The sequence below is a fragment of the Gavia stellata genome, chromosome 24, assembly GCF_030936135.1.
Source record: "Gavia stellata isolate bGavSte3 chromosome 24, bGavSte3.hap2, whole genome shotgun sequence".
Classification (NCBI taxonomy): domain Eukaryota; kingdom Metazoa; phylum Chordata; class Aves; order Gaviiformes; family Gaviidae; genus Gavia; species Gavia stellata.
The window spans coordinates 3039945-3067308 of NC_082617.1; the positions used below are offsets into that span (position 1 = coordinate 3039945).

At 47.9% G+C, this 27364-nt stretch overlaps 1 protein-coding gene across 2 annotated transcripts in view; it reads left to right on the forward strand.

Annotated features, from left to right (window-relative positions):
* Positions 1 to 27364, forward strand: part of EHMT1 (euchromatic histone lysine methyltransferase 1) — a 50743-nt gene that overhangs the window by 20030 nt on the left and 3349 nt on the right. For both annotated transcript variants that reach the window (XM_059828989.1, XM_059828991.1), the window contains exons 8-23: positions 58 to 203; positions 2898 to 3041; positions 4607 to 4833; positions 5553 to 5717; positions 6218 to 6300; positions 7607 to 7713; positions 9687 to 9809; positions 12231 to 12332; positions 13136 to 13240; positions 15872 to 16026; positions 16842 to 17009; positions 17399 to 17543; positions 18529 to 18606; positions 19804 to 19919; positions 22469 to 22555; positions 27036 to 27114. In XM_059828989.1, the coding sequence (XP_059684972.1) occupies positions 58 to 203; positions 2898 to 3041; positions 4607 to 4833; positions 5553 to 5717; positions 6218 to 6300; positions 7607 to 7713; positions 9687 to 9809; positions 12231 to 12332; positions 13136 to 13240; positions 15872 to 16026; positions 16842 to 17009; positions 17399 to 17543; positions 18529 to 18606; positions 19804 to 19919; positions 22469 to 22555; positions 27036 to 27114 (2030 nt within the window). The remainder of the gene's footprint in view (positions 1 to 57; positions 204 to 2897; positions 3042 to 4606; positions 4834 to 5552; positions 5718 to 6217; positions 6301 to 7606; positions 7714 to 9686; positions 9810 to 12230; positions 12333 to 13135; positions 13241 to 15871; positions 16027 to 16841; positions 17010 to 17398; positions 17544 to 18528; positions 18607 to 19803; positions 19920 to 22468; positions 22556 to 27035; positions 27115 to 27364) is intronic.

Sequence of the window (27364 nt, forward strand, 5' to 3'; positions counted from 1 at the left end):
GATCCTTTCTGCTGGAAGAGAATTTCAGAGTTGATTTACTGGTCTTCTGTACTCCAGGTCTTTCCAATGGTCCTGAAGCAATGGAAGTAGATGGTCTCCAGGAAGTCCCCCTCTGTAGCTGTCGAATGGAAACCCCCAAAAGCAGAGAGATCACCACGCTAGCCAACAACCAGTGCATGGCCACGGAGAGTGTGGATAACGAGGTAGGAGCCTGTCTTTCAGCTTCTCGCAGACTTTTCTGATGAGGACAAAGACACAAAGAACAAAAAGTGACGGGAACACGTGTCGGGTCACGCAGGGGCTCTGCAGCCTGCTAGACTGGGAACGCACTGGTGTGCAGGAATGGTGGGGCAAGCATCTTGCTCGCTAAGCTGAGGGCTCCAGCACTCTGCGTGTATCACACAGTTGAGTTGAAGCCACTCGGAAGGGAGGAGGTGGCAGCTGGAGAGGTGCTGGATGGATCTCTCCTGCTTGTCCTGGCCTGCGCGGCTGGATCAAGTTGATGTAACAGACACACTTAAGGCCAAGTGGGTGAAAATACCTCAGCGTGCATCAAAGTGAGAAAATCCAATCAGAGGAAGCTTGGAGCTGGTTTCCCTTGACTGCGAAGGAGCTGATGCAAACCTTTCCGTAGTCAGCTCTTGAGTTTCGGGAATTTGGCATGCCCTCCGCCGGCTTAGTCTGCCCCAGCCTTCCTCTCCCCTCCTCCCCCAAGAGGTTTCTGTTACAAAGCTTCCTATGTCCTGGCAACCCTGTGCAGCCTCCAGGTTTGGCTGACTGAAAACGATTGCCTTTCAGTCCATCACAGCTGGGCTAGTTGGGCTCTACTGGTTCCAGAAGTGTGGAAGTGGCAGAAGTGACTCCCTCCCAGAGTCTGGAAAGTGAAACTGCAGGACAGGAACACACTCGGTAGATCCTCCTTTTACCGGGAGGCACTTGGGTTTCTTTTAAGCTTCAGCTGAGCCACAGTCACACTGCAGCGCTCTGATACTTGCTGGTAGGAGGACAAGGAGTGAGAATATCCCTAGTTCTCCTGTAGGATCCCAGGAGAAGGCTGGATGGAGGGAGAAAGGGATAATCAGGTTTGCAGCCCAGCTCTCCTTCTGGTAGTACGTGCTGGTGTACCTACAGAGAAAGGAATTTTCAAAGCTTGGCAAAATTGATTCATTAAAGAGAATGCCCTGGAGACTTACAGGAGAGAGGGGAATCCAGGATTTCTAAATAAACAAAAGGTATATGAAAGAGTTCCTTCTCGTGTATAGGGTGGTTTGACAGTGCTGTCCCTGGATAAATCAGAGAAAGGAATAGCAAGGGCCATGCTTTATGTTAGATTCTTTTTCATAATGGGATTAAGTGACTCACAGATGTTATAAGGATATTATATGTGTGAATTGTGGTTCTCCAGACTGTCATGTCCTTGGAGAATGTTATGAATAGTTACGAGCACCCTGCTGCACTTTCTAATGGTTGGAAAATAGCAGTTAATCATTTTGTACCTTTTTAGAGTTTCTCACAAATAATATAGTGTGACATAATAATGCAGGGACTTTCTCACACGGACAGTGCAGCTTTTCATGTGTTAATCAGTTTTCTTCAGCTCGTAAGTAAAAATCAATGCAAGGGTCCACTCCTGCCAGCCCTGCAGCCTCTGGGGTCTGTGTGTGAGCGGTGATCAGTCTAGCCAAGGTGTCGCAACCACAGGTAGACTTTGCAGTTGGAATTTGGGTAAGCTGAATCAGAGATGCGAGGGGTAAATGATGAGCCTAGGTTAAAATCCGTTCTCTTTTTCTGTAGGGGTGTTGATTCTGCAGGAGAAGTGGAGTTTAAAAAAATTACAGAGAAAGTCTAGTTTTGTTGAGGAAAAAGCAGTAAATCAAAGCTCAGCTAGACCAGAGGGACAGTCTCTTGGTGATGAGCAGGCACCGTGTTCCTGACTGACTCCTCTGCTCATGGTGGCAGCGCACAGTAAACCATGCACAGATTTTGGTAGGGACGTTTCCTTGTAGCAGCCTTTCACGTTTATATTTCTAGTTTATAAATGTCCTCTGTCAAGCATCTGAGGAAAGCAAGGTTATTATCAAGAGGAACTTAGAGAACCCAAAGAGCGTTGCGTCATGCTAGCAGGTGGCAACTGGGATGTGAAAATGTCGTAGATGCACGAAGGGGGGCAACAGAAGGAAGCGCTGATCCTTCTGACGCAGCAGAGCGAGTAACACTGATTGGGAAGCGAATCCCAATTACGGAGCCTGCTGTCATTAGCAGAACAAGGTGGTGCATGAGAAGACAGCTTTTTAAGCCCAGAGTTGTACATTGGTGAAATCCTTCGGAAAACATGCTCAAAATGTGAGTTTAGTTGAGCTCTGGTGAAAGCCTGGCTGTTCGTCCCTGTGGTCTGGGCAGGGGCCAGTGCTGGAACCAGTACAGACGATAACTTTGCTGGCAACGAAGAGCAATTATTTTTCCCTTTATCTTCTTGTGACTTATACTTTTGAACAGTAACAAGATTTAGTGCGTATGGTCTTGTTCTCTTGGTCACCAACACCCGCTCTTCCTGGCAAAAGGAGAGCGTATGTTGTGTGAGTCAGGCCCACGGGACTGCCTCTTCTGCCGCTGCTTGGCTGTTGCGTATTTCCAGTTGTTGGTTTTTTTTTTTTTTTTTTGCAAGGAACAAATGACTTGGGGTCCACATGCATGTTAGTTAGTAAATGATGCATTTCTTCCTGTGAGAGCAGCTTTCACAGCTTCCTGCTGCACTGCTAATGCTATCTGGCACACATCTGAATTACTGTGAAAAAGCCAGGGCTCATCAAGGCAGTGTGCAAAGTCTTCCTCCGCACAAGCACAGAGAGTGTTTTGGTCTCCAGTAATTTCATTTCCTTTAATTTCTCCTGTTCCAGCTGGGCCGATGCACAAACAGTGTGGTTAAGTATGAACTGATGCGCCCGTCTAACAAAGTCCAGCTTTTGGTGCTGTGTGAGGACCATAGAGGGAGGATGGTGAAACACCAGTGTTGCCCTGGCTGTGGATACTTTTGCACTGCAGTAAGTCCGTGCTCTCAATCTAGGGAAGGGGGTACCTGTCGCAGTAGCTGGAAGAGCTGAAGGTGGAGATGGTACCTAAAGGGGTTTACTGACTTCCTGGCATCAGCTCCACCTCGTTCCACAGCACGTCAGGTGGTGTTTTCAACAGCAATGTGTGTAAGGGTAGCTGCAATGGTCACCTTTGTCTTCCTGGAGACCCCAAGGGGTGTTACTGAAGGGTTTTCTCTGGGATTTCACACAGTGGAAGTCTTGCCTTAGGAATTTCTTTGGAACAAGGGGGTTTTTTCTTTCTCTGTACAGATCAATCGCATCAAAAATTGTATTAGCTTGGTTTGTAAATGAATCTGTGTACACACATCTGTGTCACCCCACCTGCTCATGACGGTTTAGACGGGGAATCTGAGTGATGGCACTGGATCAAGGCAGTGTTTGAGATCTCCTGCTGCTTCTTCCACCTCTGTCACCGAGGCTTTTAATGGCATTGGTCCAGTCCTTTAAGTCGTCCGCATCCTAGTTTACCTGTTGGTAAAGCTGAAAAACACCAACTGAGGGCCTCACAGGGTGATGGGGAGGCTTAATTCTCTGATGCTAGTGTTCTTCAAGATGACAATGAAAGATGCTACAGCGGTCTCAAGCATTATTGTAATTGCAATAAATGGAGCCATCCTGGGTTTTCATGCTGAGTCAAAGACCATTTAAAAGATAAAATCCTCAAAACCCTTAAAGGCATTTTGCAAAGCTGAAATAGAGTTAATTAGATTGCTTGGGAGGACCGTGAATTCAGGAGAAGAGTGGGTTTTAACTAACCTTTCCTTACATGCTCTTACATCTCTGAGTGACATGTCATAGTTCACACAGGTGAATCTGGGAGTGTTTGTCTGTGCTATCCATCACTAAGAACACAGAGCACAGTAGGGCTTCAGGCAGCACTAATATCGCAGGGCAATGAATTCTGGGGTACCTTCAGTTCAGTTCAGAGGACTTTGCTGGAAAGGGAAAATAATTTTAAGAAAAGTTGCCCAAGTTTGTTGAATGAGCAGTCAGCCACATTATTGGGGTTAAACAGCATACGGGGCTGGTCCCAGCAGAGAAGTTGCATGCTTTAGGTTACATTGGGGTTAAAAGCTGATTTAATTCTATTCATGTAGGTCCTTGAATGGTTTGTGCGCAGCTTTGTTAGGTAGTTTTAACGCTGGCTCAGCACGCAGGTCTGAAGTTTCCATTTCCAGTATTGGGGGCGTCCTTACAGTACACTGGCACTTCTAGAAACATAAGCAAGAACTTCAGGAGTTAGAGGAAAGAGCTGGAAATTGGGACTCCTTGGTTCTGTTTCCCAAGCGCAATAAAAAAACTTGCTTTGCAGTCTCTAACCAAGTGAGTTTTTTCCCCATTACCTTGGTTTTGTTCTCTTCTAAAGAAGTGGCAGTGCTTGCTTACTGTATTGGAAGCGCCAGGGACAAGAGTGGTGATGAATGAAGTATTTGAGAGATCTGCGGATGAAGCATGTAGAACGGGTAAGGCGCGTAGTGACCAAGGTGTGAATTTTTTCTCTGTGGTTTCTTTAGGGCACTTTCATGGAGTGTCAGCCGGAGAGCAGCATCTCCCACCGTTTCCACAAGAACTGTGCCTCCCAGGTCAACGACATGAGCTACTGCCCACACTGCGGGGAAGAGGCCTCCAAGGCAAAGGAGGTGACAATAGCAAAAGCAGACACAACCTCAACGGTGTCGCTGACCTACGAGCAGCAGAAACCAGCCGCTGTGGAGGGAAGGGCCGACACCACGACGGGGAGGTGAGCTTGGGAGCACCTGGCGATCTCAAACCTCGCGCCAGACCGTGCTTTGCATTTGAACGCTTGGGGTCCTCCTGACGGAGCAAAGTGCTTTCTGGTCCTGCTCTGACAAGCCAAACTCAGCTGCAGGATTCTGCGAGTGTGTTTTGCGTTGCTCGCTGTGTCAGAGAAGAGCGCAGCAACCACAGGGTGAGCGGGGGCAGAGGCTGTGAAGATAGGAGTCCTTTAGGACTTAAAACTATTCCTTCCACTTATTGTTAGGAATGGAATAATAGTGGAACGAGTTGATGTTGCCAGGTCTGCTAAGTGGCAGGGAAATTCATGCAGTACCTAGCTGTAGCTCCTGACTTGCACCAATGGGCACAAGTTTAAAGAGGATGAAAACACAGAGGAAAACACAAATCAAGCCATCCCTGCTTTGAACAGTGCTCCGAATTCCCATCCGATCTGATCTTGCTCTGGTGCCTTTTATGATTTGCCCCATGTTCCTGGCTTTCCTGTAGCACAGGATACATCAAGATATAATCATAGGGCAGTGCATCTCCTTTCTGGGGCAAGTTCTTACCGAAAAGGCTGCAAAATGTATTGGTTTGTGTTTCGATTTCACTTACGCTTATTTGTATTTAAAATCCATTTCCTTTCCTTCTTTGGCATAAGATACTCACTGTTGTGTATTTTTAATGGTTGTGCTTTGGCTGTCTCTCATTTTTTCTCTTCAGTGGCACTGGGACGCGGTTGTTAGAGGAAGACAAGCCAGAAAGTTCAGCTGCTGAGGGGTTTGACATCGCTGGGTCTTCAGTTTTTCCAAAGCCTACTACTAGCCTGACCCAGGGACCAGTTAAAGAAACTCTGGAAAGTGCCCTGATTGCCCTGGACTCCGAAAAGTAAGAAAAAGACCGCTGGGTCTCTCCAGTTCCCAGCGAAGTTGTTTAACCTGGAGAAAACTGAGATTTAGCTTCTCTGGATTTTGGCCCCACTCAGACCTTTTTTTGTTCACTTCAGTCATTTGTCACCCCAAAAAGTTTAAAGATTCAAGAGAACAGTTATAGCTCTAAATGTCGTAATTATTTGTCTGGAGGATTTAGTTTTTCACTGGCCCTCCAACCGCAGCTGTAACTACTAGGAGTTCCCGTTTTCAATAGTAAGACCCAGCATTTGTTGGTGAGCAGCACTGAGTAGATACGGCCCTCGTTAGAACGAGGCTGGCTGTGGTTGGAGCTGGAAGTTTGAAGATCTCCTTCTGGAGAGTTGTTGTTCTCGTGTGTTGCTGGCACTCTGGAGCTGTACCATAGGAACAGATTTTGTCATGCATGTGGGGTGGGCTGAAATGCCGGGAGTGTTCTTCAGCGGGTATTAATTGTGCCTCTTTTCTCCACTCCTGCAGACCCAAGAAGTTACGGTTCCATCCAAAGCAGTTGTACTTCTCTGCGAGGCAAGGAGAGCTGCAAAAAGTCCTGCTTATGTTGGGTAGGTGGCTCCTTCCCAGGACATTGCGTGTCTGGCAGTACTCCCAGCTCCTGCCAGGCAGCTGCCGGAGTCCAGTTCCCAGCATGGCAGCACGTCATATTCCCCACTGCCCCTTGTGAGTGGAGTTGGAGAAGAAAGCCACTTTTGCAAGTGATGTGTCATTGGAAATGGCTTCATCTTTCTGTGAAATGTGGACCTGCTCCCCACTCGTTTCTGCACTTGGGCGTGGTGTTATCCAGAGAAGCTGTTTCTGTCCCCAAATGACCTATATGTGATTTTTCCAGTCTGACAGAACTTTTCCTCTCCATGCAATGGGGTAGTTGGGTATTTGCATCCAGTAGAGAGGTAAAAAGATGGGAGTCAGCTTAAGCCAAGACACATCAGCAAGAGAGCAGAAAGGAAGAGCCCTTCAATACGCAGCGTTTGTTTTGGGGGTTCATAGTTGTCTGTCACCAGATGACTTTGAGCTCCTGAGCTTGTTTTTACCAACAAATATTCCTGAGGAACCTCCCCCCTTGAAGGACACAATGTTTCCTTGGGATCATTTCCTTTCCGCCCCGGTACTTTGCAGTACGTTTTCGGACACTTTCTGTTTTTCTCATTTATCAGATTCTTCTTTTTTCTTCTAGCAAGTGTTAGCTTCATTGTTCTTGTCTTCAATAGCGCAAAAATGTTATTCATTGATATTTAACTACGGCCTCAATCATATGCAACATGTTATCATGCCCAGACATCTTTGTCTGGCTGTCATCATCATCTGTCAGTCTTTGCACAGCTGTGAGAATCTCTGGCCAGATCCTGAGCTCGTGTTAGCTGGAGAAGCTCCATCCACTTTGTAGCCCTGTGTTTGCAGGGATGCAACGAGGATCACTAGTGTTAATTGCAATTAGTAGTGGTGAGACAAAAAGGCCAGGTAGTACTGTCTCTTTTGTTTCCAACTTCTCTGTTGCTTTAAACAACAACTTCTTTCTTTTTTATCCTTGCGCGGTGTTGATTGTTTTTGTTGCACTGAGAGATGGGGAATTGTGAATCTGAGGGAGATGGCCTGTGTAGAAATTGTAATGTGTTAAAGGTATTAAATTCCGTGGTGTTTCTGAAGCTCTTGATTTGAGGGCTGTTGCTTGTCCAATGTCCATGGCACTACCCTGAGAGCTTTCTGGCTTGAATGTATAGTAAGTCATGAGAAGGGCTGAGGATGGGCTGGGAACCCTTCCTTTAAAAGGCTTTAGCTGAGACCTGGTTCTCCTGCTATGCTTTTCTCTAATCTCTGAATCGTGGTTGAAAGCATCTCTGCTCTGTTTTTCAGTGGATGGAATTGACCCTAATTTTAAAATGGAGCATCAGAGTAAGAGAACCCCTCTCCATGCTGCTGCTGAGTCTGGCCACGTGGACATCTGCCATATGCTGATTCAGGTCTGTCTCCGCTTACGTTCTTCTGTACGGGCAATTTTCTGTGGTTTTTGGTCTCCTGCCCCACATGGCTAAAGCACACTTGGAAATCAGCACTGAAACATCCCTCCTATAAAAAACCTCCTCGTTCTCAGGCTTTGCTGAGGAAGGAGAGGTGGAGAGTAGCCTGAGGTCTTGGAGGACATGACTGAAGCTGTCTTTCTAGGTAGGCTGTTCTCCAAGCAAGCTTCACTGCTCAGGCAATGAGCACGTGAAGCTTCGATGTAGGGCAACTATGGAGCATATGGGAACCTATATGCCTAAGCACACTCAGCAGAGCAGTGCGCTGCCAGATGTGCCGGCACAGGCTGACTGCTGGCAGACTGCAGGTGATTGCAAGCTGCTGCCAAGTTGCTCTTTGTAACGAAAGCAGGTAGGCTCTGGTGCCTGCAAACTACTAGCAGACTCTGTCATCCCTTCTGTCAAAACCTGAGCGGGATTTTCCTCTACAGTGTACATGTCTCGCGTGTGAAAAAGAGAGAAGGAAAGATGCAAGTTTGGCTTATTGTCTGAGTCTTGGATGCTAATTGAGGCAAGATGGCCAAAGACATATGGGTGCTCTCATTGAACCCTCTTCAAAATTATGTGAAGAAAAAAGAAGGCTTTAAAAAGTTATACTTTTCTGTACTGGTATACATAATCTGGGGTGACTGGAAGTATGTTTTGTTTACCTTGTGTGACTGGGAAACCTTAAAGGGCTTTTGAGAAAGCAGCAGTGCCACATCTTCCAAAATGAGCCTGCTGGGATGTTGCATTTCAGCATCTGGAGTCAGAGGCTTTCAAAGTGCTGTTTGAAGATGCAGCTACAGGCCTATCCTGCTGCTCTCACCCACTTAAGTTACTGCACGTGAAGACAACGGAATGACTTGTACGAGTAAAAGGAGAAAAAATTGCGAGATATTATGAACAATTTGAATTGAGTATCAGTAGGGTTGGTTTGTTTCCAAAATCCTTCATCTTCTTGTCTCTTCCCTGATGTCTGACTACTGCAGTAGCACAGTATTTGGCTGGGAATGTCCCCAGCTTGTTAAACTTGAAATGCCTTTTCTCTGGTCTGGTTTAAATAGCTCTAGCTATTTAAAAGTAATCAAAACAAATGCATTCAGTGGGAGGCACCTGGAAGCAACGGGGCTAACTTCTTGTGCCAGGTGAACCTGAGTCAGCATGTCGCTGCTGTAAACCAGTCTGTGCTTCGTGCGTATATATGTGTGCGTGGCCTGCCAAGAATTGTGCTGTCTCTGAGATTTTCTTTTGGTTTTAAGTATTGGGTGGGTTACTGAGCCAAGCCAAAGAGCTAAAGCAGGCAAGATACATGACACAGTAGTGTTTTGGAAAAGAGCAAGGTTTTGGTCCAAGGCACTCCCGTGTTGAACTGAACATATTCTCAGGGACCTCTGTAGAAATGTTGCTGTTGACTTCAACAGGAATAGTTAGCCAATCTCCAGGATTTTTTTTACAGCTCCTACCTCTGTTGTAATCAGCAACTTGTTCCTACTGCTTGTGACGTTGGGAGGAGCTGGTTGTTTTGTTCAGTGTGTCCGTAGAAATGATAGACCAGGGAAAACAAAGCCTCTGGAAGAAGGAGGAGGCTGATTTTTCCAAATTGTTACACATACAATATCCAGAAAGTAGCAGTACAAAATGCATTAATAGCAAGAGTTATTTAATACCAGCTGTTGGCTTCCTTATGTCCTCGTTACTGGCTGTAGAAGGCAGGAGAGAGGGCAGGCAGTGTGTGCTGCTTTCCAAAACAGGTGAAGTTGGACTGCCTTCTTTCCTGGTTTTCTTTCTTTTTTTTTTGGTTTTTTTTTTCTTTGCCGCTTAATATGGCTAAATTTAATGAAAAAACTTGCTACTAAATCTCTACTCCCACATCCTTCCTCTGCTAACCAGTAATGATTATAACCGTCCTTGTATTTGCCTTGGCCTCTTAACAGGCTGGTGCTAATATAGACACCTGCTCTGAAGACCAGAGGACCCCGCTGATGGAAGCAGCAGAAAACAACCATCTGGAAACTGTGAAATACCTTATCAAGGCTGGAGCACTCGTAGATCCGAAGGTAGCAGTTCATTCCTTACCTTTTTCTCCTGAAGAAGGCTCTGTCCACCATTTCTTTCTTGATAGGTTTTAAGTCTTGGGTGGAAGCGCACAGGCAGAGGGGAAATGGACTTGCTTGTCTTGGGTGTGAAGGCTTGGCAAGGCTGTGGCTGTCGGTAGTATCATTTTAATGTTGCGGTGTCCTGGCTGTGAGCAGTGTGGGGCAAGTGCTGCCACTTGCTACGTTAGTTTGTGCCACCAAATGTAGGGGGTATTTGGTTTCATATGGGGCCACTAAGTATTAGTGTTACAAATCCATTGCAGTGAATTTGGAGTTTGATTTCAGAGTTTCCTTCTCTATAGACTCTAATAATGAGAATTTTGGGGTGACATTTGAAAATGGGCTGGTAAGTAGGTGCTTGCCAAGCCAGCAAAAATGACAGAGGAAACTTTGCTTTCCAAACGACTGACGTGTGGTTTCTTGCAGTCACGCTGCAGTGGCAAAATTGGACCCCATATTTAAATTCTACCCTTTAATTTAAACAAATACAATAAAATGCAGCTGTCTGTTTGCCTTTAGCATGCTCTGGTTGCTTTGCAATCTTGGAAAATATACAGCTCGTTTATTAGTCCCATAAATCAGATGCTATTTGGAGCACAGGAACCCTCCCCACGTGAACTTCTTATTGTTACAACCTGCTGCTGTTGGCGCGCTCCTCTGCTATTGCTGGGGACTACGGCAGGGCCAGGATGCTCTTTTTGCGAAGGAGCTGGCAGGGCCAGGAGGATCGCACAAGATACTAAGTGCTGCCCATCCCGAGCCTTAAACGGATCCTTGGGAGCCTGGTTCTGAGCTGGGATGGGGGAAAGGACAGGACAGGCATGTGTGCATTCATGCTGGCCATTATCCCAAGTGTCTTGGAGCAATGCAGACATCTCTCACCTGATTTATTCCGGTGGAAGAGAAAAGAGGGATTTTTTTGCTTCTAAAGGTAAAGGGAAGGAAAAAAATCCTGAGCTTGCAAAAGCAAATTAGAAGCCTGAGATCACGTCTGACGTCTAGACTAGTTTATTATGTTAATTAGTTTCTCCCACCAAATTAGTCATCTTTTTGAAAGCAGCAACACTGCAGTTTAAAGTCGTCTCCAGCCATTCTGATGAGAAATCTGGACATTAAGAGCTGCGGGTGTGCACCCAGCCCGCCCAGCCCGGCCCTGCAGCGCTGCTGGGTGGAGGGGGGTGCTGAGGACGGTGGGGGGGTGGGGGCTTCTCAGACCCCAGGGCGAAGCTGTTGATCCTGTTAACAGGATGTAAGCCCCACTCAAAACCCACAGAAACTTGATAGTAAAATACGCCTGCACTCCATAGGGTTGAGAAGCTGCACTTGGCTCATGCTAATCTAAGGGGAAAGCTGTGGCATTATTCAGATGTGGCAGGTACTTACGGGCAGTAGAAACCCCTTCTTTGCCCCAGGAAGCCCACTCAGTGTTATCCCTGGCCCAAGACGTCCTGTCCTTGCTCGGAGGGTTGCTCCCTAGCCCTGTGCATGCTTTCCGCTTGGTACCATCCGAAAGCTCTCGCCGCCGATGTTGCTTCCAGGGGCTTAACAGGAAGGAGTCATTTTGTTTTTCAGTCTTTCATTTCCTCCTTCTTATTTCCTGGTCTTGCTATGTGCTAAGCTCTTGGGATATAAACATTGGATAAAAATCAGGCTCCAGCCTCTGAGATCTGTGGTGTTAGTGTGGGAGTGTCTCCGTCATGACTCACAGCCTGTCCATCTCCACCAGACCCTGTATTCTCAGCTCCCAAAGGCATTTTTCCTTTCAACCTTCATGGTTATTTTTTTATCTCCTATCTCTGCAGATGGCTGCAGGCACTCTGGGGACTTGGTCTGTCGGGAGGCTCCTAGCCCCTGTGAAGGACACCCATTTGCCTTGCTGCCAGGTGCTGGGATAAGGCCTTGTGCTAATGAAACACAGCAGAAAAACTATAAATGGAGCATTTCAGGTTGTGACAAGGCTACTTTTCTGATGTAAAATGCAAGCTCTGCCTCTCTAAGGGGTTTCTGCCTCCCCTTGGCACTCCAGCACGTGGAGAAGAGTTGGAACAAGGGTCTGTTGGGGAAGGGGAGCATCAGTCTGCCAGCGTTTGGGGCTGATACCTTCCCTAGGCTTCGCAAAGGCACCTCTTCCCATAGCCTTTGCACTCGCAGCCTCCTACTCTGCACGGGTTGCACCTCCGAGCTTTGTGTGAAGCTCCTTCTGCTCCGTGCCAGTGTTGGTTGCTCCTGCTCTCCCCTCCTGGCAGTGGGTTGGGGTCTTTTGGAGTCCTCTGCTCCATCCGTGAACTTCTCTGCTGTTCCTAAGCATTGCTGGTGTCACGCAGACATGGGAAATGCCGCAAAGGGATGTCCCCTAAGCGCTTGTTTTGTGGTTGTGTCCAGGACGCGGAGGGCTCCACGTGTCTGCATTTGGCTGCCAAGAAGGGACACTACGACGTTGTTCAGTACCTCCTCTCCAACGGGAAGATGGATGTCAACTGCCAGGTGAGGCCTTTGTGTGAGGGGTGGAAGCTGCTTTTCTCAGCTCAGGGACCCGAGTCTCAGCAGCATGCTGTCTATGCAGTGGTTACTCAAATAAAGTCCTGCTGCTTGGGGGGGACCTGGAAAACATTATAGGGCGACAGTGCCGTGGGCATCCTGGTCTGCCAGAGAAGGTGATCCGTTCCCCTAACCTTATGGAAACTTTCCTTCCACGTGCCTTGATTTGCAGTTTCTTCTTGACCCTGAATTTGCTGGTGGAGCCTGTTTCCCAAGGGTGTCCCTGTGCTCCTCCTAACAGGGGCAGGAGTGGGATCATGGACATGCTGTGGGATGGGTCGAGCCTGGCACTTGCCATCGCAGAGCTTATCCATTGCCATGGAGCAAAGCAGCGCTGCATCGGGGTGCTGCATCGGGGTTCCTCATTGTGGGGGAAGGCCAGCTCCCTCAGGCTGCTCAGGGAGCTTTGTAAGAGCTTTTACACGAGCTGGATGTTCGTTGTGCCATTCGGACAGTCAGCTTTATTTGAATGCCCTGGAGATCCATTGCCAGTGTGCTGAGCTGCAAATAAACTCCAGCCTGCTGAGGTGTGTTGAATGGAATCACGCTGGGCTCTGCAGGACCCTGAGGGACCTCTCCCTGCAGCAGCATAGACCGAAGGAGAGTGATGAGACAGACATGGGGAAGGAAGGGGTCTGTGGCTCCCAGGCAAGGTGTACCCTGCTGTGGCTGCTGAGGGGCTTGTGAAACCAGCAGGAGACCGTCTTCTGCCTGTTCTGCGTATCTCACCCTTTCTTTCCCCTCCCCAGGATGATGGAGGCTGGACGCCGATGATCTGGGCCACCGAGTACAAGCATATTGAGCTGGTGAAGCTGCTGCTTGCGAAGGGGTCAGACATCAACATCCGTGACAATGTAAGGTTCTTCCTGGAATCTGTTTCAGAAATTAGCCACAATCTCTGTTTAAAAACCGAACAAGTCCAAGGAGGCAGATTTTGGGCTCAATGCAGGGAGGTGCGGTGGTCCCTTGACACAGGTGGTTTGGGGCAGCGTCTGGTGAGAGAATTCTCCTCCATGTTCTGGGAAGAAGTTTACAAGCTGGCAAGAAGTCCTTTTCGTCCAGCTCTTCTAACATGTTCCATAAGGATGCTGTATGTCATGCCACAGGCTGTAGTCAGCTCTGTGCCTCGCTCTTCTAATCCTCCTGGGTCTGCCATGCTGCCACTTGGACGCTGCACCGGGCAGAATCCCCCTTGAGTCCAGACTTCCCAGCTCCACACTGGTCATGGGCTGGTATTGGGCATGGGTTAGGGGCATCCTGCGTGCCTTTAGCGGGGCACAAGCTTGTACTCATGCTTTCCAAATGGATTGGGCAGATGCTCTGCCACCAAGTATCGCAAGCCTGGCTTTTCCTAGGCATAACGTGCACAAAGCCACCAATGTGGACAGAGCGTGCCCAGGCTGGCGGCTCAGCGTGCTGGAGCTGGCTCTTGGTCTGCTCTTCACCTCCATAAATCCTACTCGAGTGGGATGTACTCTGTACTTGAGGGAGTCTGACTCCAGGTGGAGTCCCTGGGAGCTCCGTGGACCCGGCAGTGCTGCCTGTTGGACAAGGGAGATGACTGGGGAAAAAAGGAGAGAGCATCCAGACTTCTGTTCAGGAGACTCATTATATCAGCACTGCTCCTCTTTTTTTTTCTTAGTAGTGTTTTCCTCATTTTTTGCCTTCTGTCTCTAAGGATAGCGAAACCCCAGAAGTACCTGCAAGGCAAGCTTGGGTGTGAACTGGGGTGTGTTGAGCCATTCCAGGCTTTGGCCTGTAGATATGAGACAGTTTGATAAGTGAGGGGTAACTGGCTTCACTGCTTTCTGCAAGAGTTGTTACAGCAAAGTACCTACCCTGCCATCAGTTCACCCTCTAGCATACCTCATGGCAGTATATTTTCTTGTCCAAGGCTCCTAGCGCTTTTCTGACTCCAAGGGACATAAGCAGCTGGTTTGTATTTGTCTCCCTAAATGCCTCGTTTTGTGTTTTGGGTGCTAGCAGGGATAGGTGTTGGCACATTTGTTCTGTGGGGCTCCGAAAGGCTCCAGCTGTTCCCAAGGAGTTGCTGGCCCCAGTCTGAAAGCCCCTTCTTGGTAGGAGCCTCTGTTTCCTTGGTAGCTTAGATAGTTGCCAGTCAGATCCGGCTCTGATACTGTTCCTAAAAGCAAAAGTCAAAGCGAGAGAGGGGGCTTTTTGGGTTGTTGCATTGCTTCAGAGCCCCAGTGCTGACTCTGAACAAAACTGACTTATCTGATCTGTCACAGGAGCCTTTTGGCTACCAGTTACAAGATCACACATTAAATGATGAAAATCTAATCAGCTCAGTCAACAATTTGCTTGAAAGAAAAATATCCTTTTAGCAGATGTATCTCATATCCATTACTGTACCTATGTTCGGTGTCTCCTGATTGCAGTCATTAAGAAGCAATGTCACTTGTGCTGGGAAATATCATACTCTGGGAGAAATGCTTTTGATTGTAATTACGCTGCTGTTAGGCAGTAGCCGATGCAAGGCAAAGCAGCGAGTCTAGGTGTCTGTAACCTGTCTGAACAGCAGCATGTGGTGTGCAATTGACAGGATTAATTTTTTCTGTAGATTAGTATGTGATGCTGATTAGGGTTTTTTCCGAGATGTTACCATAATGGGCGGCAGAAGCTGTCTAGAAAGAGGTCTCCCCACTCCCTGGTGTATGTCAATAGCCTCCCCGTTTAAGGCAGGATCTAAGTTAAGTTGTGATGACTAAAAGATGTGCTTTATTTTTGCTTTTTAAAAAAAAAAAAGAGAAAAGTTAGGTGATCATTACTATCATTGCACTGTTGTAATCGACGTCTTTAGAGCTTGTCACGGGGAAGAGTTCGAAGTGTGCTGCAAATTGCACTGTAACAGAAAACAGTATCATCGCTTAAAATATCTCCATCAAAAAGATGAGTGTTCAGCTATTTCTAGTGCTGCTAGTGAGAGATGAGTACATACAGTATTTAAGAGATGCCTGAAGTCAGATTGATTGCTTTCCCTGTGGCTCGTGGTTCGCTTTCTAGCACCTTCACATACCCTATAGCTTGTGCTGTGCTCTTTCTCTCTTTAATTTTGTAGCACTGGGAGACATGCTAGCTTTCCTGTCTGGGCTGGGGAAGCTCAGCTTCTAGCCTTTTCCAGCACATTTATTCATGTCTGTCACCTCTCTCGTGGATTGATCCAGATTGTTTTGTGGCTTAGAGACAGACGATTTGCCTGCGTATGTAAGGAAGGCGATGGACCGCTTTGTGTGCAGCCTCCTCGTCTTTGGTGTGCGGAGGCGGCTGGAGTGAGAACTCCCTGCTTGTCTGCGTGGAGATTTCCCTGCCCACCCTGACAGTCCCAGCCAGAAGGAGCAATGTAGGGAAGGAGACTGCGAGCCACATGTTGAATGCTGCAGGTGTAGAACTAAGGATGGTGAAGTCCCAAAGCGATAGGGTTTTAATGCACTAAACAGCCTCTACTCTGTTTTTTTTCCCTCCAGGAGGAAAATATTTGTTTGCACTGGGCTGCTTTTTCTGGCTGTGTTGACATAGCGGAGATACTGCTGGCTGCTAAGTGTGATTTACATGCAGTGAATATTCACGGGGATTCACCCCTGCATATTGCAGCCAGAGAGAACCGCTACGACTGTGTCGTGTAAGTACGGCTCCAGCCCTGCCACTTCCCTCCCTTCCCCTGGTCACTCCTTTCTACCTGGGTGCTGGCTGGCAAGCTCGGGAGATCCTGTGAAATGCCTTGGGCATTAAAGCATAAACCAGATTGGGACGGAGAGCTTGTTTCCTCTGTTGCCCTGCTCCTGGGGGCGGCAGGTCTGAAATACTAGTTGCTGCTAGCCGGCGGTGCTGTGAAGACGATCAGAAGACATGGGGTGGTCCTGGAGTCTTGGGCAGTGGGCTTGAGGGGCTGTGCTCAGCCTGGGCTTCTCACCACAAAGGCATCAGGCATCCTTGATGAAAGTTCTTTTTTTTGCAACTTAGTGTGACATAATATGGTAACAGGGCTTTTCCTTTGCTTCATCACTGTTGTGAGTAAAGTCATCATGTGTACTCACCAAAAGCTGGTGAGTATAAACACAGGCCAAGTCCAATACCAGTTTCCCCTGGGACTCTTCCACTTCCAGTCTACTCTTTCCACCCCATATCTTTCCCTGCCAGAGAGAGTTTCAACCCTGAAGTTAGGCTGGTACCAGCAAGGTACTTGTCATGCCTGAAGCAAGGCGAGGTTTGCCCAGAGCTCTTGTGAGTGCCTAGAGCTCCAGTCTTTGGCTTCTGCCAGCGCCTTTATGTAGAAGGATTCACTGATCCATGCTTAATAAAGAAAATTCAGGTGATTGTTCACTACTACAGATTCTTCCTTGTCCCTTAGGGGCTGGCTGGAGGATGTCATTCAGCTCATTTCCCCCTTGCGCAATTTCTCTTGGGGGATGCTTATCCTTTCTCGCTCTTTTGCAGTCTCTTTCTTTCCCGTGGCTCGGATGTCACTTTAAAGAACAAGGAGGGTGAGACTCCACTCCAGTGCTCCAGCCTTAACTCTCAGGTCTGGGTGGCCCTACAGATGAACAAGACTCTCAAAGAATCGTCTGCTGACAAGCCTGCCCAGATAGAGAAGGTCGTGAACAGGTGAGAATCAGGCTGGCTTTGCTTGTGGGTCATGAAATAGAGCCCTTGCACGGGGGAGGCTGGGGGCCTGGTTTAAGAAAGGACTGTAAGTGCATGCTTAGCTTTGTAAACTGGTGCGAAGGTCAGTTTGAGCTTAGCAAGAATTTAACACGTGCTGATTTAGACCGTGGTTTGTAAATTCATCCTCCAAATGGAAATATTTGCAAGCACAAAGACCAATCTGTAAGGCAGGGTAGGAAAAAAATGAACTCTGTTCTAGTCTGAATTGCTTTCAGGCTTTGAATGCTCAGTGATCGAAGACGGTAATTCTGCCCCAGGATGGCATTTGAATGGCCCCTTGTTCGGGGAGAGCTTTTCTTCTCTGACAATTCTCTTTCTCCCACTGACAGAGACATTGCCCGGGGTTATGAGCGGATCCCGATTCCCTGCGTCAATTCCGTGGACAGTGAGCCTTGTCCTAGCAACTACAAATATGTTTCGCAGAACTGCGTCACCTCCCCGATGGACATTGATAGAAACATCACTCATTTACAGGTGAGGGGTTGTGTGTATCCACATGTTTTTTCCTGTCCCTGGTGTGTGCATTCAGGGATGTTGCAGTGCACTGCACCTCAGAACGGGTTTTGCATTCAAAATGGGAATGTCTAGTCCTAATATTGCCACCAAATTCCAGTTAAGGCTGTAGTCCTAAACTCCAGCTCTTGCTCTAGGAGATGGGATTCTGCTTTTCGTTCTTTCCGAGACTTAGGCTAACCTCTGGTTCAGCTGTGTGCTTGTAGCATCAGCCCTCTGGTGCTGGCTGGTGTGGCTCCCATTTATCCTTTTCCTCTGTTCTGTATCTGGAGAGTTGGTGAGTTGTTGGGAGACCTTCCTCATGCTGGCCTCCTACTGACGGCAGCATCCAGGCCAGCGTCTTCGTTATGATACTGGAAGTCCTCAAAGGGCTGGGTTGTGAAAGCAGAGGTGGGGAAACGTAGGGTGAGGGTGACCCCTCTCTGGGCACAGCTCTCAGATGGCTGGAGTGAACTTCCCATGCCCGAGCCCTGTTGTGCAGCAGCTGGTGGTGGGACTGTGCTGGCTCGGGGAGCGCTGGGGAAGCAGCCAGCTGGAGCACCCGTGTGGGAAGAAGCAAGCAGCAGGGGAGGACTGAGACATCATGATGCATCGTCTCCCAGCTCTGGTCCCTCCTTGGAGCTTTCCTTGTCCTCAAGTGTGGAGTACAGCTCATAGGGCATGGAGGAAGGGTAGTAACACAGGGGGACATCCTCTCATGAGAAATGAAGGTGGCTCAGTATGGGATCCTTTCCTGCAAGCCGGAGTCCTTTGACGTTCATTGCACACAGAACTAAATACTGGAGTAGAAATGCCACTGAACTGATGAGGCTGGTTATCTTTCTGGCTAACGAGTTGCAGCAGGAGAAGGCGAAGACTTGTGATTTCCTCTCTGACCCAGTGACAGAAGTTGCTCTTTCAGCTGTGTGTGAGTGGCATGGAGTTAACCCCCGTTCTTCTCTTCCAGTATTGCGTATGTATAGACGACTGCTCCTCCAGTAACTGCATGTGTGGCCAACTCAGTATGCGCTGCTGGTATGATAAGGTGAGGACACAGAACCTCCTGTTGGGTTAGACCAGTGTTTGTGAACTAAACTTTGCACAATTCAGGGTTTATAATAGTACCTTAAAAACCGTTCCTTGTGCACCTCCTCTACTTTTTGTTTTAAAATGCCTAAAGTTGTAGTTTCAGCTTTGAGATGTATGTGGTAATAACAAAATGCGTACTCAGGGAAGCTTTTCTAGTGTTATTTATTTGTGTTTTAGTGTTATTTATTTGTGTTACTGTCATGCCAACTGAGCCATTAATTATACCCATGTGATAGAGAGCATTTAATAATCTATGCATGAAATCAGCTTCCATTTCAAAGCAACGTAGAAAATGCTGTAATATGGAAACAAGGGGAGGGTAGTAGAGAGATTTTTTGCCTGCTTTTATTTATTGTGATCCTTCTGGATGAAGGCAAAGTAAAGATGTTTTAACTGCAACATTGCCAGAAGCCTGGTTTGTTTTGGGTAAGTATGCTTCAATCCTCCAGGGAGGTGTTGAGGTTAATATTTGGACAGGTTCTGCTAAGATCAGAAGTTCTGTGAATCTCTGCAAGTTTCTCCCAGGGGGAATATTGGCATCTTTCTTTGCTTTGTAGCCATTTTATTTACACGTTAATAGGCGATTACATCTTTCAAGCCTTAAAAGCCAAATTTGTTAAATATGATGAACTGCGTCTATCGCTTCCTTAATCCTATATGGTTGGTAAATAATTGAATTGCAGCTTTTTTGGGAGTGTTATTTGGGAAGATAATGTGGTTCACAGAACTTGAGTGTGCTGGCCTTGTACTCTGGAAGTTTAGGCTTTATTCCAGAGACAGACTAAGCATCCGCTTCTCCCCTCCAGCACTGCAAAATGGTAATAATGATGATGCACACCAGTTTTTTGCACAGCGCTGTAAGATTTTGTTTTGGTGGTGCGTAGGGGGATGCCAGGCAGCAAAAATCTAGACGGTCTCTTGCTGTTTGTCAGCTGTCGGTGATAGTGGCGAGTGTGCCGCTGTCAGGGTAGAGCAAAACCTCTGCAGAAGTTGAGGTTTGACGCTGGTTTTGGGGAGGTCGGGGCGTGCCTCCACCTTGGGGTTCTCTGGCCTGTTTTTACACTCAGGGGAATTTCTGCTCTTGGCCTCCCCTGTTTTGGAGAGGTCACAGGAATAGACAACTAACCCAGTCTTGAATGCCTCTCTTCTTCAGGACGGCCGACTCCTGCCTGAGTTCAACATGGCTGAGCCGCCGCTGATCTTTGAGTGTAATCACGCATGCTCGTGCTGGCGAACCTGTAGGAACCGGGTGGTGCAGAATGGACTCAGGTGAGAAGGGGGATCCAAACGCAGCTTATCTTGGCAAGACCAACACCAAGCTCGTGAGCTTTCTGGCTCTCTAGTCTCAGCTCACGCATAAACTCACGAGAGGAAACGGCCTCGAGTTGCGCCAGGGGCAGTTTAGGCTGGATATTAGGAAAAATTTCTTTACTGAGAGAGTGGTGCAGCAGTGGAAGAGGCTGCCCAGGGAGGTGGTGGAGTCACCTTCACTGGAGGTGTTCAAGGAACGTGTGGACGTGGCACTGTGGGACATGGTTTAGTGGGCATGGTGAGGTTGGGTTGATGGTTGGACTTGATGATCTTACAGGTCTTTTCCAACCTTAATGATTCTGTGATCCTGTGAAAAACCCAAGATGAGACTGAAGTTGGGGCAGGTGCCACCATGCAGTGGTGGGATGCAAGCGGGGTTCCTGTGTGCTGCCAGTGGGAATGACGCAGCAGCGGGTTGATGAGCTCAATTATTATTTGCACCCTGCCCCTGTTGCTGTCACATGGGAACTGCGGTGTTCTTTCATCAGCCTGACCATAAAACATATAAACGGCTTGTGGGTTTGCAGGAACAGCCTAGATGTAACTTCTCAGGTGGAGATCTGTGAAGAAATTAATAGCAACAGAAACTGCAAAGCCTTAATTTAGAAGATCTTGTAAGTCAGCGGACTATATTAGAAATATAGGCTGGCATGCCCAGACTCCGCTGCTTAAAATTTCCAAGTTATTGGCGTGACTCCCCCTGAATTGGATACCTGAATACCTGTTGGCCTTGGTGGTGCAGATTAGGCCATTAGGATTTTGGTGCCAGGCTAAAAATGTAAATGTTTTGTTTGGGACCTCTGCTATGGACAAGTTTGCCACCGCACTAAGTTCAAAGGAATCCCACTGGAAAAAAGACTTTTGCAAATTTTTTGTAGTACTGACAACACTTTTTTTGCAAGCTTTGTAGTTTCAGTGACATTTTGCAACGTTAAAAATAAGTAAGGAAAAAGCTCAATGCGTCTCCACAGAACTTTACCTCTCTCTGGTTTTCCCTGCCAAGCTCCAGAGCTCCAGTGTCTTCGTGGGTGTTTATTTAGGAGCTGTACAGCTAGAGCTGTTGCTTTTGCATTTTTGTCTTGCTAAAGTGTTTTTTTCTGAAAGACAGGAAGGGTTGGAAACCCAGCCATGAGCCTGGGAGAGTGGCTCTGTCAGGAAGCTGGTGGTAAGGTCAGGTGCCTGGCAGAGCTGTGCTTGAGATCCCTGGGGAGGCAGCGGAGGAAACCTCCTGCGTTTGGGCTGCGGCGTGACACGTGGGTGCTCGCGCTCCATTTTCGCTGCTTCCTTTGGCATATTTGCTCCAAACTAACTCCGCTCGGCAGCGCACGCGTTTCCATCTGGCAGGCTGACCCAGCTCAGCCGGGAAGCTGAGATCGGAGCCGCGGTCCCGCTGCTGCCGGTGTCAGCCCCGACAGCAGAGCCTGAACCTGAGCTTGGCTCTCTGCTCTGCTGAGATGGACAAGGCAAAACATCGGGTAGCATCCTCAACCCTGAAATACCAGTGTTACAACTGGTTTAACATGAAGTCGTGTTTTGCCCTAGTGAAGGCTCCAGGAGCTGTGAGCAAATACGAGAAAATGCACAGCCCCTGGTTTGAGCTGACGGTGCAAGGAGGGAATGGGTGGGGGGAGGAGGAGAGAAGTACTGAAAAAAGCAACAGGGTGAAGTTAAGGTGAGCGTCAGATTTCTCTTTATTCCGATAACAGTGTTGCTGAGAGTGGGTTTTGGTTCCCTCGGGGCCAGAGCGAGCCTCCCTTAGCCCTGGAGACTGTTCATCCTGCACTTAACTCAGGTTCTGGCTGAGCGGGAGGCAAAATGACTTACAGGATTGTTTCTCTGCCTATAAACTCCATCAGTAAAATTCCACAGAGCAGCTATTACACCAAGAAGTTTCAAGTTGCAGCGTTTCTTCCTTGTCTTTCAGCCAGGGAGCTGGATATGATGGAGTTGCTAAATGCACTGGCCTCTGCAGAGGGCAAAGGGATCAGAGCACTTAGTTCAAGGTGTTCTTAATTCACCGTAAGCTCCCTGCCTTCCTCCTGCAGCACCCCTCCCTGCAGAGCTACGCTGCCTTAAGTCCCCTTCCACCTTCTCTGCCTTCCTCCGAGTGCCGGGTGTGTGCACGGAAGGACAAAGAAATGCTGGTGGTGGGATTCTGGTATCCTACATGTAACCACACAGAGCATCCAGTCCCATTCCCTCTTCCCCAGTCCTTAGGTGTCTACCTTGCAAGGTGCAACCGGGCAGGGAGAAGGGGTTGATGGGCGCCCGTCCCTCATCCCCAGGCAGTTCCCATCCGAGCATCTGCCCGCATGCTCAGAGCAGCGGTGGGAGTGGAGTGTACCCACAGTGGTGCCAGCGTGAGAACTGGGGGGGTTGAATATTGAAATAATCTTTGAGTTTGTGCTGATGGAAGGTTGCTGGCTTTTTTGCTCATCTCTCTATGAAAATTCGTTGTCTTTCTGCAGAGGGCTGCCATTAACGTGGCTTTGTTTCCTCTTTTTCAGGACTCGATTGCAGCTTTTTCGGACACAAAAGATGGGCTGGGGTGTGCGAACAATGCAAGACATTCCACTGGGAACCTTTGTGTGCGAGTAAGTCATTCAGCTTTCATTAGCTCACGCAAAAGCATCACTTCCCGAGGGCTGGGATGGTTTGCTCCTCTTCAAGGAGAGGTTTTCACGCAAATCAAATTGGCTTCGAGCCGAGCTGCTTGCCCTCAGTCAGAGGTTTCCTGACTCCATTTCCTGCTCTGTTTGTCCTTTTCCTCATAGTGTGGAGCTTTCTCCACCCGTCTCCGTCTTGCTGGGATCTGTGCTCAGCTCTCTTACCCCTCTAAAACACAGGCGATGGGGGAGAAATGCATTTGAGTTGTGCTGCAAATGCATTCAACTCACCTGTTCACCATGGATATGGGACACTTAAGGACAAAGCAATTTCGAACAGCTTTTTTATATCGGATCTTTTTCTGTTTCAATACTGACTTCACAAGAGGTTTTCTAATGTCACAGCTCTGGCTTTAGTCTGATTCAGCAGAACAGTAAAGCACTTGGCGTTAAGCACATGTTTCGGCCCTGATTCAATAAAGTACTTAAGAACAAAAATGTTCAGATTTATGTAAAGTGAAAAAACTGCCATCAAACCCCATGGTTTTTAGGCTTTAAAGTGGTATATGTACTTTATTAAATATTTTGGCAAGTGTTTTCTTCATTGCAATACTACAGTGAGTTAAGACCTTCTAAACAAGGCTGGACTTGTGCCCTTCATGGAAATAGGCGGTAGGGTTTTTTTAGAACTAGTTATTGATGTTTTATGGAATTGGGGTGGGGGATTGAGGAAGATCACTGCAGAATTTAAGAGAAAAAAAAATGAAGGAAAAGAAAAATCTGCAGGGAATTGGCCAAGTATTTCTTCCATGTTAGGAGCTGCCAGATGATAGAATGTTTTTTCAGAGGTAAAGCTGAAAACTCTGCTGTTTGTGGGGAGTGTCTCAAGGCTGTCTTCAGGTGGGGCTTCTCGCTAAGTACCAAAGGTCTCCGTGTCCTGGTTCAGTGCTCAGAGATGAGCCAGAGTCTGTGCATAAACTGCTCCCAAAGAAAAAAGGCACAGACTTTGCCAAATCCTACCAGAATGCTAACACGCAAGAGGAATAATCAGTGGTGAACAGGCAGCCCAAGGAAATGGGGCAGCAACCACTGCGCGACGGTGTAATTAGCACAGACGGGCATGTTGTAGAGCACATCAGAGCTGATGGGGTGCAGATACCACAACCAACCACGCTTTACTCTTCCCTCCACCCTTGCCAGGAGCTGCTGACACTGTTTCAGTGGTAGGCACTATCTTCTTCATTATCTAAATGAGCTGCATACTAAAAAGCTGAGCTAATTTATGTCTTGCCCATGCACATTCCTCCTTGTCTCCATCACTCTCACACACACACACACGTTATTTACTCAAACCACCAACTCAAGTCCTTCTCTCCTCCTCAAGCCAGCTTCACTGCTGTCCTTCCTGTGATTCTTTATGGGCAACCTGTAGACTTGGTCTCTTTTTCCTCATCTATGGCCAAGAAGCTCCGATCCCGGCGATGCTTGGGGGCTGCTTGCACACAGCAGCTCCCGGCATCACCTCTTGTGGAAGAGCATTTTGCATCAAACGTCCGGATTAGAGCCCTGAGTGGGTAGTCGCTTTGTACAGAGATTATTACTCTGCTTTGGAAGGATACTGTATTGGTATAAGGATGACTTTTATTCCATGATTTTTCATGTAGGCCCATATGAGGGGCAAACCTGGACTAGTTCTCACAACGCTTTTATTTTGCAAAACTCTGCTGGTCCTGACTGTTTCTGTGTGTAAATGCCTTTCTTACACACATACTGCTTTTCAGCCTGCTCCGTACTTCAGATACCTTTCAACTTTTCTCTGTAATCACTCCAAAAATGCTTTCCCGTTCCGTTTCTGCTTGCAGACTGTCCCTCTGGCAGCCCGCAGCAGCTTCTGCAGGGAGCGTTTAGCAGCGCTCAGAGCAGTTTGGCAGCTGGGAGCGAGGCTCTGCCAGCACGGTGGCCGGCCAGCCCTCCCGCCGTCGTCTCCAGGGCTCCCCAGACCCTTCAGCTGCTCCAGACCCTCCTACTAACGGCCTCTGGTACCTTCAGCGCCGTCCTGGAAGCAGCAGCTTAGTGAGGGGAGATGCAGCAGTGCCATCCTCCCTGCCCCACTGGGCTCCCACGGAGTTTTTGGGCTCTTCCACTCGTGGATGCTCAGGAGTGTGCTCATGTGCAGGTTTCTCCCTGGCCTCCGAATTTGTCGCTGCTCAGAAGTTGCTGTTGCTCCCCCTGTGCTGATGTTGCTGTGGGTTGTTTTGAGTCCGCTGTGTTCGTGCTTGGTTTTTGGACAGTGTAACTGCTCATTCTGGAAGTGACACAGCTGGTGAAGGGCTTTTATTGGAGAGGCTTTGAATTAGCGGGATGCAGAAACCAGAGGTTTGTGAAGATCTGGTCTGTTCCTTTTGGTGCACGTCCATTATGTGATTTCCAAATACTTAATTTCTGTGTAAAACAGTGATGCTTTAATAAGGTGCCATCTGCAGTCAGCCAGGTATTTAGCCACACCTTCAGCCAGAGAAGCCCCAGGCATCCCGTCTCCCACACCACATGGAAAATGCTGGAGCCTGTGCTAGGGACTTCTTATTGCTCTTGATTTTTGCATGGAGTGCGCTCTGATCTTGCGGTGATGAGTGGCAGTGTAAAGCTCTGAGATGTAGTTACTTGCCATCAGCGTGCTGAACATCTTGCTGAGAAGAAAGATGCTGGCTTGACTTTGGGAGTTTTTAAATGAAGGGGCTGATAACTCCTGCTCTTTTTTGGGTAGGAAAATGAACCTCTTGCACACCCTTCCATAACTTTGGACCTGGGAAATTATGGAATCGTTTGTATTGGTAAGCAGTGCTGGAAAGGATATGAGTTACAGGAATAGTCTTTAAAGGGACATTGAAACAACAATTTTTAATTAGATTGTGGTTTTTTGTTTCACTGAGTTGTAAACCTGAAGTGGCTGTCCCTGAGCAGAGTGCCTCTCCGTGCAGCATTATTCAGCTGTTTCTCAGCTGCTGCTGGCGACTGTGCCGTGCTACAGCAATTTCTCTCCCTCTCTGGCCATCATCTTCCTATTGCTTTAGGTCACCAACGAGCGTGTGATTTCCAGTAATGCCGCAGCCTTACAGGAGCGCTTAATAAATAACAAGATGTGGTGGGGGCAAACAGGAGGATCACTCGCGGCGGCAGCCTCCTGCTCCGGCTGAGCGACTTGGCCAGATCGCTCCGATCTGGGAACTGCAGCCAAACGATCCCTTGTCACAGAGTGCGTGGGTCCTCTCCAGGTTAATGTTTCGTGGCTCTCCTCTTCCCCAGCCCTGGAGTTAAATACTGCCGTGAGCCACAGGGGGAAATGGATACGGTTGCTTAACGCTTTGAAAATGCCTTGCGAGCTGCAGAGGAATGCTGTTGTAATGGCTGCTGATCATGGAAGACTCTGTTAATGCTGCGAAGAATATTTATTCGTATTGTAAATCCTTTGCTTATAATTAATTATCGTCACGGTAAACGCTGGGAAGACTCACATACCAGAATCTATCACACTGTTGCTTCTCTCTCGTATCCTCCCTCTGGCTCAGTACCTCCTCTCTTGTGTCTCTTTCTTTGATTGCAAGCAGGTCAGGGCAGGAAATTGAACCTTGACCGTCTAAAACTGTTTAAGATGGAGATGGGGAGACAAATGTGGGAATGCCAGTGCAACCGGGACTCCTGCAACAGGGGGTTTGCATCAAAACCAGCATCTGTCTGGGGCGTGAAAGGTGGTGCATCTATTTAGTCCTTCCCAGCAGGCCAGGCCAAGCAGCACGTGTTCGCGGTGCTCGGGGACCTGGTGGTAATCTGCCTTGCACCAGGTTTTACAACAAGGTGGTTGTTAATTGGATCACAGCTCTGATTTATTCTGGTTCGAGAGGGATTGAGAAAGAAGCCTAGATCCTTCCAGGGATCCTGGCAGGTTAGGTTAGACCTAAGACTTTTAAACAAAGCTTTTTAATGTATGTAGCATATGTAATTGGTCAAAGTATCCTGGAAAATACAGGAAGGGCAGAAACAAACATTTTGCGTTGGGTTGTAAACAGCACAAGCATTGCAGTAGTGTATAGGAGAGCCAGGACGTGGCTGAGTCTGCACCATGAACATGAGGAGAATTGGATTAATGCGTTGATCTCGGCCAACAAAGAGATTTGCAAAAGGAAACATAGTCCTTGGGAAGAAGTAAATTTTGTTGGAAGTAAGACTCCATTTTTAATATTAAAAGTGTTGCCCTGAGAAGACGGCATGTAGAGCCAGGTTTTAGCTGCTGTAAGTTGGCAAAGCTGAGTTTGCCCGGGTGGCTCTGAGATGACCTGCACTGCTAAGGCTGTGGGTTGCCATCTGCGGCAGGGCTGTATCCCTTTCTTCCCCTCTTCCCACAGAGAGGTGTTTAAACCCAAGCTTGTGATGGCATGAGCATCTTATTTCTGCCTTTCCTGTTTGCATGCAGGTATGTTGGTGAGCTGATATCTGATTCCGAAGCAGACGTCCGTGAAGAGGACTCCTACCTCTTCGACCTTGACAACAAGGTACTGTATCTGAAGGTGTCTAACGAGACAAACCCAAGGTCTTGCGTCTCTGAAAGAGCAAAGAGAATATTTGTCTCCATCTTGATGTACAGCACGATCTGAAAGCCTGCATCCTCGCTGCATTTTAGTCAAAATATAGAGTGGTTGAGGTAAGGCTTAGGGCTTGTTAAAATGGTAACAGAGCCCAGCAGTGCTGGGCCACCGCAGTACCTGCTGCCCACACCAGTTTCGATGCAAGATGCTCTTCTGT